Source organism: Pristiophorus japonicus, chromosome 5 (genome assembly GCF_044704955.1).
Source record: "Pristiophorus japonicus isolate sPriJap1 chromosome 5, sPriJap1.hap1, whole genome shotgun sequence".
In the NCBI taxonomy this organism is placed as follows: domain Eukaryota; kingdom Metazoa; phylum Chordata; class Chondrichthyes; family Pristiophoridae; genus Pristiophorus; species Pristiophorus japonicus.
Genome location: NC_091981.1, coordinates 195332106 through 195347095, shown reverse-complemented (window position 1 = coordinate 195347095; position 14990 = coordinate 195332106). Strand labels below are relative to the sequence as shown.

Sequence of the window (14990 nt, the reverse complement as noted above, 5' to 3'; positions counted from 1 at the left end):
GTATAATACTCTGGTTAGGCCACATCTGGAATACTGCGTGCAGTTCTGGTCGCTGTATTATAAGAAGGACATGATTGCACTGGAGAGGGTGCAGAGGAGATTTACGAGGATACTGCCTGGAATGGAGAATCTTAACTATGAGGACAGATTGGATAGGTTGGGTTTGTTCTGCTTGGAACAGAGGAGGTTGAGAGGCGACCTCATTGAGGTGTAAAAATTTTGATGGGCTTGGACATAGTGGACAGCAAGGGCCTATTTCCCTTGGTGGAGGGGTCAATTACAAGGGGGAATAGTTTTAAAGTGATTGGTGGAAGGTTTAGAGGTGATTTGAGGGGAAGCTTGTTAACGCAGAGGGTTGTGGGGGTCTGGAAATCGCTGCCTGGAAGAGTAGTAGAAGCAGAAACCCTCACCACATTTAAAAGGTGCTTGAATAGACACTTAAAGTGCCGTAACCTGCAGGGTTACGGACCTAGAGCTGATAAGTGAGATTAGACTGGATAACCTCTTGTTGGCTGGCGCAGAAACGATGGTAAGTACTTCAGCGAATTGAATACGGCCAGATTGATCTCCTGGACTAGTTTTGATCACCTGGATGGGTTGGAGATGAATTTTCCCCCCCAATTGGCCTGGGTTTTTAGCTTCTCCCAGGAGATTGCATGGCTCCGGGTGGGGTGGAGTGCAAAACGTTGCGATGCATGGGGTATCGCAGTTGTGTGGGGCGGACTGGTTGGGCCGGATGCACTTTATCTTTCCGCCATACTTTCTCTCTTCTGTTTTTCCCCTCTCCTGAAGGTGCTAACATGATGGAATGTCAGGCTCCCTCTGATGCCTTACTGAAATAGTCATTAATCATTCATTCTAGATACGAAGGGATGAATTTTAACGTGGTGGAATGCATGGGTTTAGATGTGGGCGGAGGGCAAAACTGAGGAAATTGACAGCATGTCAGAAAGCCGGCTCCATCCCGCCGATTTCCGGGTTGCCCTCCAGTGCTTTGGGCTGCCTGTGCAACCCATTCGAGAGGCGGGCTGCCAATTACCATAAGCTAATCGCTTAGCAGAGGTGCAGCGAACGTTTGTGGCGGAAGAGCGGCGATAGATCGTGGCGGAAGAGCGGCAAATAGGTAACAGGGCCCAGAAGAGGCGAGGGCCCATAGGCAGCACGGGCCAGCCCACACTAATATGTGTGCGCATTAGGTCCTTGCAGCAGAGCAGGTTTCCAACCGTCCTGGTTAACCCTTGCCACTGGATAAAGGCATAGCTTTGTCAAGTGGTGCAACGGCCACCACATGTTAAAAAAATCCATGCACAGGCATCTTCCACCCCTCAAGTTCAGGACTGGAATATCGGGTCCTTCATTGAACTCATTCCTTTTGGTGTGGAAGCAAGTCATCCTCGTTCGAGGGACCACCCATGATGATATGTAACCTTCAGGGCTGCTGACGGAGGGCCGCGTGGCTCTTTGTCGGCCGGCGCAGACACAATGGGCTGAAATGGCCGCCTTCTGCACTGCAAATTTCTATGCTTCTACATACACACACTTCGAGAAAAGAGGCATCTAGCACTTCTCAAATCTATTTACCCCCAGTTTCCAATCTGTCAACCAACTTTATTCATGCTGCAACATTTCCTCATATACCATATACCTTAATTTATTTCTAACAAGCCTATTCAGACAGCTTAAAAAAAAATGTTCAGGGCATGGGCAATGCTGGCAGGGCCACATTTATTGTTATTCCCTAGTGGTCTTTAGTATTATTAGCCCTAACTTTACATATGCCTTTTTATATTTTGGTTATTCTTAAGACATTTATCTATACAATGCTATTCTTTGATGCATCTCTTTTTTGCCTAAACAATATATTTATTTTCTACTCCATTCATATATTTCAAAATTTCCCTACCACAGATCCATCAAACTGTTTGCTAACCTTTCAGACAATTAATTTTTATTTATCTAGTGCCTTGCATGACCTAAAGATGTCCCAAAGCACTTCACAGCTAATGAAGTACTGGTGGCAAAGTTTGGAAATTTGAAAACAGCCTAAAATTCCTATAGCTATAATTCTAGGATATTGGTTGGATATTAACATAGCCATATACTAAAGACTATAAAATAATAAAACACATACAAAATAGACATTTACCATCCATATTGATCTCTTGATAATCTTTTCTGGACTCGTTGCTTTCTTCTTTGATGTCACTTCCATCAGTCTTCTCCGATTTATTCTCCTGATCTTCCTCATCATCATCATCCTCTTCATCATTATCACTGTACTGGGTCAGAGCATTTACCAGCTCGACAAAGATCTCATCATTGATAAAACCACATTCTGAAAAATTGTAACAAACACTACGTGGGAGCCAAATGGCAAAGACCGGAATCAACATTTTGCTTTTAGAGTCCTTGCTTTTCCTCCTTAAAATTCCTTTTATCTGTGAAACATCTTTGCTTGTTACAAATGTTCAGATCTTACGCTATATATTTCCTTAAGTTCAGTATCAAGGACCACAAGTTAATGCCAGAGATAAAGCAGGGGAGATGCTCTAAAGGGGAATGTAGAACTGTGATTGCTTTACCTTAGGTACAATACAGACCTGGGAAAGTGCAGATTTAAATCCCTTTGAGTGTACTGTCAGGAAGGGGATGGAACTGCATTATAGCTTGGATACAGCAATGAAAACTCTTATTTTCATCTACCTGCATGTTTCTATTGCATTCTCACATTTTATTAAAATATATAAGCAATATATATTGCCCCACACAAAGTAGTAGCATGTAACAAATTTCCATCAAAGCAGTAATACTATATCTACTAACCACTTTGGAAAAAACGCTGAATGAACATCTGGTTAATAATGGGACTTACGGTTATGAACGATTAATACAAACTCTCAAAAGTCGTCGAGAATAATGCATCTAGTTCTGAACCAATTAAATGCTATTTCTAGAGTGCAACAGGTCCATCATGCAGATGGACATATTGGAGTTTCACCAAATTATCTTTGGGAGTCAGGGAAAAGTCATGTTTTTCTCTTGAAAATTTATGTACATGGACTTGTTGGTCCAAATGTTTTCGCATTCCATACTTTGGAAAACTTAACATATTGGGCCCAAGTTTCCACAAGAAAAAAAACGGGCGCCCCTCCGAGCTGGGCACACGTTTTTCGCGCCTAAAATAATCCTCGGTATTCTCCACCTACTTACAGGTCCTCTGGCCCTCGGCGTAGCCAGCACGAGCTGTGGGGGGGGGGGGGGGGGGGGGGGGAGCCAGGTCCTGGCCCTGAAAACAGTGCCGGGACCTCTGCACATGCGCGCTACAGTCGGCACGCAAATGCAGAAGCTCCAGGCACCGAACTGTGTGGGAGGGGCCCGAAGCACGCAGCCCCTAGCCCTGGCCGAATGGCCTCACTGGGGCTGCGTGAATAAGGCTCCTCCCATGGCCAGCTCCTGCTCCCCGCCGACCAGATCTCTCTCTCTCTCTGCGACACGAACGGCTTTCTCCCCCCACCCCCTGCCGCTCAGCGGCACGAATGGCTGCAGAATTCTCCCTGGCTGAAGCACTTTCACACAGGTAGGAAGATGGTTTATTTAATCTTTTCTTGGCTTATAAATGTTTATTCAGGTTGGATTTATTTGTATAATATTTGTAGAAGTATAAATAAGGATTTATTGTCGAATTTAATGAGTTCCCTCCCCCCCCCCCCCCCCCCACCTCGTTCTGGACGCCTAATTTGTAACCTGCGTCTGATTTTTTAATGTGTAGAACAGGTTTTTTCAATTCTACAAAAATCTTCACTGGCTCCATTCTACTTTAGTTTGGAGTACATTTTCACTGTGGAAACTTTCAAATCAGGCGTCAGTGGCCGGACACGCCCCCTTTTGAAGAAAAAATTCTGTTCTAAACTAGAACTGTTCTACCTGGCTAGAACTGCAGAAAAAAAAATGTGGAGAATTGCGATTTCTAAAATAGTCCGTTCTCCACCAGTTGCTCCTAAAAATCAGGCGCGAATCATATGGAAACTTGGGCCCATAAGAACTAACGAAGTCCTACGCACCCTAATACTCCAGTATAAAACAGATGAAAAGGCTTACTTACCTCTGTCTCCATGCACCTTTCCATCATAGTTTTTGATGAGCTCTTCAATGAAAGTCCCATCCTGATCCAAGATTTCATCCCCCATGTAAGGAATGTTATGTAAAACAGTTTCATCTTCCACCTTAAATTTAAGAAAAAAGTCCCTTACATATAGTCATAGTTAGAAATTCAGACATTTGTTGCATCTTTGTAGGGTTTTTCTCCCAAATGTCTTCTAAACAGGCATGTTTTCATAAGAAACAATCCAATACTGTAAGCCCAAATGACATTTTGTGGGTGGAGAAAAGCAAGAGTTACGGTAACAGTGTGCAAAGTCAAGGTTCAAAAGCATGATTTTCAGTACTGATAGCAAAGTCAAAATCTGTTCTTTAGAATTCGAAGGTAGGAGACTTACAATTTTCTATTAAATGTAGATACTGGTGAAGTTTTTTTTATAGTTAAAGTTTCTGGTTATCATATTCTCTGCAAAATTTAGCTGGTACTTGCATGAAAAATGCATGTCATTTCAGTCATTAATGAATGCAATAGGAGTTGATTATTGTGTATAACATTAACTAATTTTTGAACACAGTTCTGAACTAAACAGAAATTAAGTGAAAAGATTCGCCCATGTCCAAATAAGAATACAGTATTAAGCACTGTAGCAGTAAAACCATCCTTATTATTCATGGATGCATTGCAAATAAAAAGAAATTGAAATTATAAATTTTGCATATGCCTGAACCACATACCATGAAATTTTGCTGAAGGGGAGACCAAGAATACATAACTGGGATTGAGGCCACTGCATTCAAGGTCTTCAGGGGGATGACCTGTTTTGGAAACTCAGGGAATCCGCTCTCCACAGCACACTAGAAATAAATAAAAAATCCTTAGGACAGATTATGGCAATATACCAATGATGAAATCGATGTTCTAGCTCAACTAACTATATAGTGTAAAACTAGGATGTTGTTACAAGGTTCATAGTATAATTGTGGATTCATGTGACACCAAACCACAGAAATTTGCAGCAGAAGATGCAACTATTTGGTCCACTGTAGCTAAACCAGTTCTTTGCATGAACAATCCAAAACTAATCCCACTGCCCTGAGCTCTCCCCATAACCCTGCATCAGCCTCTGCTTTAAATGTTTATTTGTTGTTCCCTTACAAGATGCAATGATCTGTGCTAACCACTCCGTGGCAAAGCAGTCCATACTCCACTACTTGCATAAATCAATTTCTCCTAACCTCTCTTCACTCGTAGCTATTGATGAACCCCTGCCGCGCACCCACCCACCCACCACCCCCCCCCCCTCCCCAGTTACCGATTCCACAACCAGAAGAAACAGTCTTTTCCTATTCACGATCAAAACTCTTCAAAATGTTTTTGAAAAACCTCAAATCTCATTTTAGCTTTTTCTGCTCCACTGGAAATAGTCCCAGCATCTCAACATTTCTCCTTATAACTTAGGGTTCAAAATTGGCCCTTTTTTCGGCGCACTGACCAGAGATGCGCCGACTTTGCGGGCTGAAAAGGGCGCCGATAAAATGTCCCCCGATTCTGGCCACTGTGTTGCCTCTCCCGGGAACTGCATTTCTATATCCGAACAGCGGCCTAATTATTGCCTTGCAAAAGTTTATTACCTCTTATTGATACAACCCACTTACAACCCTTCTCCAATCTGAGCAACCCCATTAGTCCTAACTCAGTGTTTTGTTCCATCCATGCTGCTACCTTTCCCCTCATGCCATGCATCTTAATTTTTGTAACATGCCTTCTATGGAGACACCTATGGAGAGGTCTCCCCGATAGCCCTGCCCCCTCCCCGGCTTCAATCTCAAAACCCCCTCCAGCCTTCCAATCTTCGGCACCGAACGCCCCCCCCACTCTTCTCTGTTCCGCAGCTGCGGCCTGGTGCCGCAGGCCTACCCGCCTGACAGGCAGCCAACCTTTCAATCTGGCTGGCTGTGGGCGGGAAACAGAAGAAAGATGTTAATCAGGCCATGCCATTAAATTCGGCAGGGCTGGAGGGAAACCCGTTCTCACGACTGCAATTCAGCACTCCCCACCGCACCAGAGTGTTAAAATCCTGGCCATTGTGCATGCAAGTATTTTTTTCTTTTTAATAAACAGAATGGACAACTTTAGATGGGTAGAAATGCACAAATATCAATTGTTGGGCTACCCAGTTGGCTGATTTATAACCGCAAACAAGGATTATTTCCAGAATATAACTCGTTGCAGGGCATTCTGGATTAGATTTTAAAAATTAGGATTACTAGAGACCAAAGGCAAGAAAACAGATACAGCTAGTTTAGAGGCAAAGGAAAACAAGTAGATACATTACTGTGTCAATCAGCGAGAGTGTAAGACTAATGTGACAAATTGCTTGTGGACATAATGAAGAATGGCATTAATGGCAGTCTAATGAGAAAAGATAAAGCAGAGCTACTGCAGGTGAACACTCAATTCACCAGGATGGTAATTTTAGCTGAGGAGAAGTTAGAGTTAACACATTCAATTTTGTTGACAGTCGAAAAGTTCTATAATTATCATGATTAAGACAGGGTTCAAAGACCTCTAATTCCCCAAAGCAGTAAGTAGTTGCACTCGGAATCAAATCACTTTATAACTATTTCCCCCCATATTGATTGTGCCAAGTGTCAATTAACCTTAAAATTACATATTTTATTATTGTTTGATTTCAATAAATTACAGAAAGGTTGGAGGTCACATTAATGTCTGCCACATTCTCTTAACCCTTCTAATACTAGACCAAACTAAAAGTAATAGACTCAATAACACAAACATACTAAAGCACAGCGAGTTAGAGAGCTCAGTACCTATTATCTACATTACAACAATGACTACACTTCAAAAGTACTTTACTGACTGTCAAGTGCTTTGGGACATCCTAAGCAGTAAAAAAAACTGTCACTTTCTAATAATAGGATCGACGTGTTAAACTATCCATTTTAAGATATTTCTTAGTTTGAAAGCAACAGAGCTTTTGGATGCAATAGTCTTTTAACATGATGAACAATATCAATCTCAGTTCATCCATGAAATTCTGAGATATAGGCAGAACTAAAAGCCGAGTGTTCTTCAGATTGAAACAGTCCAAATGCCTCGAAAGTCAAAACTTGCCAATTGTTCCTGTTAACAACACAATGGTGGAAAGTACTTATAGAATGCTGATCAACAGATCAAAGTCTAATACATGTACTAAATGTCTATTGTGTACAAATCAATTCATAGCAGACTTGGAGGCATTGCATGCAACAAGGAAAGCAGTTGCCTTGCTACAGGGAAAATGACTGCACATAAACAGCTGAACCAAGTCTGTAACATGCTATGTATGATTATCAAATATTGCTTTAGCCCTGTCTTACAAATATATTATACCTCTCTGGTACCACGCATTGTGCTCACAGAAGTCATGATGTGAACAGGTTGAATCCGGTGCTGCTTCCAATCCTGGTTCAAGATTTCTGTTTTTTCTTTGATTTTTTGGCGATTTGCATTGAACATACTCTGTGAACAGAATCAAGGTGTTTATTTAAATTCAAATTTATATTGATCCAACTACAAACCAAAAATGTAAAACATATCACCCACAACATTGCATATGCACCCCAGCCTCCACCCAACTTAACCAATGGAAAAGAAATACAACTACATACAAAAAGAAAATTGCTCATCACCCTTCACAAAAGGTGTTGAAAAGTCAGTCAAAATTTGACAAGCATACAAGAAAATAAAACATTTTCAGTAGTAATCTCGGGATTGCTACCAGCGCCACGAGCTAGTCAGAGTAGGAATCGCAGGATAGCTCAGATGAATACGTGGCTTGAGCAGTGGTGCAGCAGGGAGGGATTCAAATTCCTGGGTCATTTGAACTGGTTCTGGGGGGAGGTGGAACCGGTTCTGGGGGAGGTGGGACTAGTACAAACCAGACGGTCTGCACCGAGGCAGGACCGGAACCAATGTCCTAGGGGGAGTGTTTGCTAGTGCTGTTGGGGAGGAGTTAAACTAATATGGCAGGGGGATGGGAACCAATGCAGGAAGACAGAGGGAAACAAAATGGAGACAGAAGCAAAAGACAGAAAGGAGATGAGTAAAAGTGGAGGGCAGAGAAATCCAAGGCAAAAAACAAAAAGGGCCACTGTACAGCAAAATTCTAAAGGGTCAAAGTCTCATAAAAAGGCAAGCCTGAAAGCTCGGTGCCTCAATGCGAGGAGTATTCGGAACCCAGGAGAGGGCTCTAAGCTAGTTAGAGTGGGTGAGAGCTCAGATGAACAGGACCCCAAGAAAGAATGGAAAAGGCAGGAGGCAACAGAGCAGAGTAGCACTGGGGTAAGTGTAAACCACAAGGTGATAGGAAGGGACAATATGTATGAATATAAAGGGGCTGCAGGAGAGGTCAAAACTAAAAATCATGGTTTAAAAACTAGGATTAAAACACTCTACCTAAATGCACGCCGCATTCGAAATAATGTAAATGAGTTGACGGCACAAATCATTACAAATGGGTATGATTTGGTGGCCATTACAGAAACGTGGTTGCAGGGTGGCCAAGACTGGGAATTAAACATACAGGGTATCTGACAATTCGGAAAGATAGACAAGAAGGGAAAGGGGGTGGGGTAGCTCTGTTAATAAAGGATGATATCAGGGCAGTTGTGAGAGATGATATTGGCTCCAATGAACAAAATGTTGAATCATTGTGGGTGGAGATTAGAGATAGTAAGGGGAAAAGTCACTGGTGGGCGTAGTTTATTGCCCCCAAATAATAACTTCACGGTGGGGCGGACAATAATCAAGGGAATAATGGAGGCATGTGAAAAAGGAACGGCAGTAATCATGGGGGATTTTAACCTACATATCGATTGGTCAAATCAAATCGCACGGAGTAGCCTTGAGGAGGAATTCATACAGGATTGTTTCTTAGAACAGTATGTTACAGAACCTACAAGGGAGCAAGCTATCTTAGATCTGGTCTTGTGTAATGAGACAGGAATAATAAACGATCTCCGAATAAAAAATCCTCTCGGAATGAGTGATCACAGTATGGTTGAATTTGTAATACAGATTGAGGGTGAGGAAGTAGTGTCTCAAACGAGCGTACTATGCTTAAACAAAGGGGACTACAGTGGGATGAGGGCAGTGTTGGCTAAAGTAGACTGGGAACACAGACTAAACGGTGGCACAATTGAGGAACAGTGGAGGACTTTTAAGGAGCTCTTTCATAGTACTCAACAAAAATATATTCCAGTGAAAAAGAAGAGAAGGGATAACCAGCCGTGGATAACCAAGGAAATAAAGGAGAGTATCAAATTAAAAACCAATGCGTATAAGGTGGCCACGGTTAGTGGGAAACTAGAAGATTGGGAAAATTTTAAACGACAGCAAAGAATGACTAAGAAAGCAATAAAGAAAGGAAAGATAGATTACGAAAGTAAACTTGCGCAAAACATAAAAAGATAGTAAAAGCTTTTACCGATATATAAAACAGAAAAGAGTGACTAAAGTAAATGTTGGTCCCTTAGAAGATGAGAAGGGGGATTTAAAAATGGGAAATGTGGAAATGGCTGAGACCTTAAACAATTATTTTGCTTCAGTCTTCACAGTGGAAGACACAAAAACCATGCCAAAAATTGCTGGTCACGGGAATGTGGGAAGGGAGGACCTTGAGACAATCACTATTACTAGGGGGAATAGTGTTGAACAGGTTAATGGGACTCAAGGTAGACATGTCCCCTGGTCCTGATGAAATGCATCCCAGGGTATTAAAAGAGATGGCAGAAGTTATAGCAGATGCATTCGTTATAATCTACAAAAATTCTCTGGACTCTGGGGAGGTACCAGCGGATTGGAAAGCAGCTAATGTAACGCCTCTGTTTAAAAAAAGGGTGGGGGGGCAGACAAAAGGCAGGTAACTATAGGCCGGTTAGTTTAACATCTGTAGTGGGGAAAATGCTTGAAGCTATTAAGGTAGAAATAGCGGGACATCTAGATAGGAATAGTAGAATCAAGCAGGCGCAACATGGATTCATGAAGGGGAAATCATGTTTAACTAATTTACTGGAATTCTTTGGAGGATATAACGAGCATGGTGGTTAGAGGTGTACCGATGGATGTGGTGTATTTAGATTTCCAAAAGGTTACTGCAGAAGATAAAGGTACGCGGAGTCAGAGGAAACGTATTAGCATGGATCGAGAACTGGCTGGCTAACAGAAAGCAGAGTGTCGGGATAAATGGGTCCTTTCCGGGTTGGAAATCGGTGGTTAGTGGTGTGCCACAGGAATCGGTGCTGGGACCACAACTGTTTACAATATACATAGATGACCTGGAAGAGGGGACAGAGTGTAGTGTAACAAAATTTGCAGATGACACGAAGATTAGTGGGAAAGCGGGTTGTTTAGAGGACACAGAGAGGCTGCAAAGAGATTTAGATAGGTTAAGCGAATGGGCTAAGGTTTGGCAGATGGAATACAATGTCGGAAAATGTAAGGGCATCCACCTTGGGAGAAAAAAAAACAGTAAAAGGGAATATTATTTGAATGGGGAGAAATTACAACATGCTGCGGTGCAGAGTGACCTGGGGGTCCTTGTGCATGAAACTCTTGTGCATGAATCCCAAAAAGTTAGTCTGCAGGTGCAGCAGGTAATCAGGAAGGCGAATGGAAAGTTGGCCTTCATTGCGAGAGGGATAGAGTACAAAAGCAGGGAGGTCCTGCTGCAACTGTACAGGGTATTGGTGAGGCCACACCTGGAGTACTGCGTGCAGTTTTGGTCACCTTACTTAAGGAAGGATATACTAGCTTTGGAGGGGGTACAGAGACGATTCACTAGGCTGATTCCGGAGATGAGGGGGTTACCTTATGATGATAGGTTGAGTAGACTGGGTCTTTACTCGTTGGAGTTCAGAAGGACGAGTGGTGATCTTATACAAACATTTAAAATAATGAAAGGGATAGACAAGATAGAGGCAGAGAGGTTGTTCCCACTGGTCAGGGAGACTAGAACTAGGGGACACAGCCTCAAAATACAGGGGAGCCAATTTAAGAGAGTTGAGAAGGAATTGCTTCTCCCAGAGGGTTGTGAATCTGTAGAATTCTCTGCCCAAGGAAGCAGTTGAGGCTAGCACATTGAATGTATTCAAATCACAGATAGATAGATTTTTAACCAATAAGGGAATTAAGGGTTATGGGGAGCAGGCGGGTAAGTGGCGCTGAGTCCACGGCCAGATCAGCCATGATCTTGTTAAATGGCGGAGCAGGCTCGAGGGGCTAGATGGCCTACTCCTGTTTTATGTAACATTTACTCTCCAGTTTTGGAGTGCAATGTGCATATTGAAGGAGTGGAGAATTATGGTCAGAACCTTCACTATTTCCTCTCTGACTGCAATAGTCTAGAATGTATGCAATTAGGACCAGTTGACCATGAGCTCTAAATTTTTTTTAAAAAAGATCGACAGTTGTGCCACATCTTCCTCTAGTACACCTACATTCTCATTTCTAAAATTGATGGAAAGTGTTTAATATCACCACCATACCATCACTCTCCACAATTGGACAGCACCACCCCCGCCCCCCCCCCAGATCTTGAAATGGTCCTAGCTTCTCTAACCATTCTTTTGCTTTTTATGTACATATGCCCAGATGTTGGTGTGTCCACTGCTCCATAAAATTAATAATTCAATGGTGGTCAGTGCTCTCAATTTACTGGTTCCTTAGTGATGCTATGCCATTTTTCGGTAATCACATTCAATGTACATGTCTCAACACCATAAGAGGTTGACACATATTAAAAAAAAGTGTGCCACACCATGTTTGAGTGCCCATTTGTATCAAGCAGATTGGTCCACAAGAAATGGCCATCAATACATCAGTGTCCAGGCAAGGGAGCAACAACCAAACCCAGAGGTCAGAGGAGTGGTAGGATAGAGCAGCAGGTAGTGCTCAGTGTCCATGTTGATAAGCGTTACAAGTTACAACTTACCAATGTTTTTTCACATTTGGTGGGTGGTTCTGCAGAATTGCAGCTGAATTCTCCCCCCCCCCCCCCCCCACCCCCCCGACTTCAGCTGGACCAAATACTATCTGGACTAACAGATCTCTAGTGGCTATGTAGATTCCATGACTGTCACTGTGCTATCTGATTACCTGTCCAACATAGAGCATGGATGAGGAAAATCTTATTTTGCACCTCAACAATGACAAGACAAAGCCACCTTTGTCCAGCTACCCCTAGATACCAGCATCTTGGACTGATCCCCTTCCTGAATACTCACTCAAGCTGAACCTGGTGCACAACCATAGCATTCTGCTTGAACTATGGCTGAGGTTCAATTCCTCATTCAGAGCACTGGTCTCAAATCATAAGACTTTAAATAGTTAATGAGATTTAGCTGGCTGGTTAACCAAAAAATATTCATTATTTTGTCTTGTGCTAAAGCAACACCAAATGGTACCTCAGGCTAGTTGGACTGCTTAAACTAGTGTTTGATGCAAAGATCAACCAAGTGTTAGAAACAATTAATAGCATTCAAAAGTTGTTTCCAGTCAGGTTGGCCTCAACTGCCTGATCAGTTAACTTTCATGTGTTCTGTCCAGAATGTTGGAATTGTTTAACATCTTAATTAGCAGGCAGTGAGAAAAAAAAGACAGTGAGCAGTTTTCAGATTGCTTGTTCTGTGAAGAAACTCTGCATGCAAGGTTCACTTAGCTTGGCTGTGTCCTGGAACGGAATGCAAGTTTTGAGGACAGGTTTCTGGGAGACAAGCCTGATGCCTTTGAACCCTATGGTAATTAACAGCTTATACTTATATATACACATTATTTTGTTTTGTAAGATATGCTGTCTCAGTTCAGACTACTATGAAGAAGGGGCATAATAGGTGTCCTATATTAAGTTTCCTTAAGTAAATCTCTTCACTTACACTTGACCAAATTGGCATTCATAGAAGTAATCCGTGAATGCCCATCGTCACAGATGTGAGCTCACTACTGGGATGTAGGTACTGCATGATGGCACGCTTATCTCCTTGATAATTGTGGGGGGGGGGGGAAGAAAAAGAAGATGGATAGGGTGGTAAATGGCTGGGCTCGTTATTGTTTTTTTGGCATACCTGGGCAATATTGAACAATGTCAGGTAGATGCCAGTGTAGTAGCTATACTGGTAACACTTGGTTTAGGCAGCAACTAGCTCTGCTGTTTTCCTTTTATTCATTCTCAAGATGCAAGTGTCACTGGCAAAGCAGGCATTTATTGCCAATCCCTAGTGGTTTGATACAACTGAATAGTTTGCTCGGTCACTTCAGGGGGGCAATTAAAAGTCACATATAGGCCAGGCAAGGATGGAAGGTTTCCTTCCTTAAATGACATGAACCAGTTCTGTTTTTTTTATAACAATCCAATAGCTTTATGGTGATTTTTTTTTTAATTATAAATTCATTGATAACAGACCTTTTTATTTCCAAATTTAAAAAAAAATCAAGTTCTCAAATGGTCATGATGGGATTTGAACTCTGCATTTTTAGTCCAGTAATATAACCATTATACTACTATACCCAAGGTAGTTTTGTTGTGCAGGTCTTCAGCCTTGCAGCTAGGATGTCATCAAGCCTATAGCCTGTTCTGTGTCCGGTGCATTCAGCTGCTCGTCATCCGGCAAAAACAGAATTGGCTGGACACTGTCATCTGTGATGGTGAGGATCTCAGGAGGAAGCTGAATAGGCAAATTCTTTAGTGTTGTCACTTGCACTTGTGCTGGGCAGCAGCATGGTTAAGGATAGGGATGTTCATGGAGCCTCCTCCGCCTGTTAGTGGTCAGACTGCTGATCGCCATTCTGAACTGGATGTGGTATGGCTGGAGAGCGTTGTTCTTGGGTTGTGGGACCACTTCGCTCTGGCTATAGCCTACTACTTTTGGTGTTTAGCATGGAGGTAGCCTTGCGCTGTACCCGATGTCATCACAACAATGTCATTTGGAACACCACCACCACCAAGTTCCTCTCTAATTCACATACTATCTTGACTTGGACCCTTGATTTACATCGCCACGAGGCCAATATTCCAGAATTACCTACTGCCATCATGGGAACACCATTTCCACAAGGACTTCAGTAGTTCAAGGGCACACTACTCCCCAGATTACCTTACACAAATTTATGGGAATTGTGCAAATGCATGTGAAGCATACCAGAGTTGGACAAAGAAAATGTATCTGGAGAGTTCCTAAATAAAAGCTGTCCATCCCATCCCCATGACCACTTCTTAATACCACTGTAATTCTCATTCATGCATTTGTCATTGCAGACTAGACTTCTCCAATGTTCTCACCAACCTTCTCAGCTCCACCTTAAATAAAACTCATCTCAGCCTCTGCATCCTATCCTGCATGATATCCTACTCACCTATCACACAAGTCTTTGCAGGCCGCCACTAATCTCCTCCCCCCACCCCCACCGAACCCTTCATTGGAACGTTTTCAAAATAGTAATTCTTTCCTTACCCATCGACAAATTCCTCCACTGCCTCCGCAAACTCCTCCAACTATACCCGTCTCTTCGACCTCTGGGATTCCCTGCCTTCTATCATTGGTGGCAGAGCCTTCAATCATTTTGGTCCTACACCCTGAAATATTCTGCTTAATCCTACCTGCCTTGCTACTTCTATCTTTAAAAGCTTTAATTACAAGCAACTAGATCTTAGCCACTTTTTTCATCACATATGTCACCAAGTGATGTGCATATTATTTGCGCTTACCTTCCAAGGCTAACCCATCAAGCAAATCCAATTGTCCTCCGGAAGGAGCCATTTTCCTCCATTACTTAGTAAATAAGAGATGCCCAAGAACCACGTGTAGTTAGGAAAAAGCTTTTCGAATATATTTAC

At 42.5% G+C, this 14990-nt stretch overlaps 1 protein-coding gene across 3 annotated transcripts in view; it reads right to left on the bottom strand.

Moving 5' to 3' along the window:
• The window catches only part of ezh2 (enhancer of zeste 2 polycomb repressive complex 2 subunit), a 124475-nt gene that overhangs the window by 63266 nt on the left and 46219 nt on the right, over nucleotides 1–14990 (bottom strand). For all 3 annotated transcript variants that reach the window (XM_070881188.1, XM_070881189.1, XM_070881190.1), the window contains exons 3-6: nucleotides 7493–7621; nucleotides 4834–4953; nucleotides 4103–4223; nucleotides 2147–2335 (exon numbers count right to left, since the gene is read on the bottom strand). In XM_070881188.1, the coding sequence (XP_070737289.1) occupies nucleotides 2147–2335; nucleotides 4103–4223; nucleotides 4834–4953; nucleotides 7493–7621 (559 nt within the window). The remainder of the gene's footprint in view (nucleotides 1–2146; nucleotides 2336–4102; nucleotides 4224–4833; nucleotides 4954–7492; nucleotides 7622–14990) is intronic.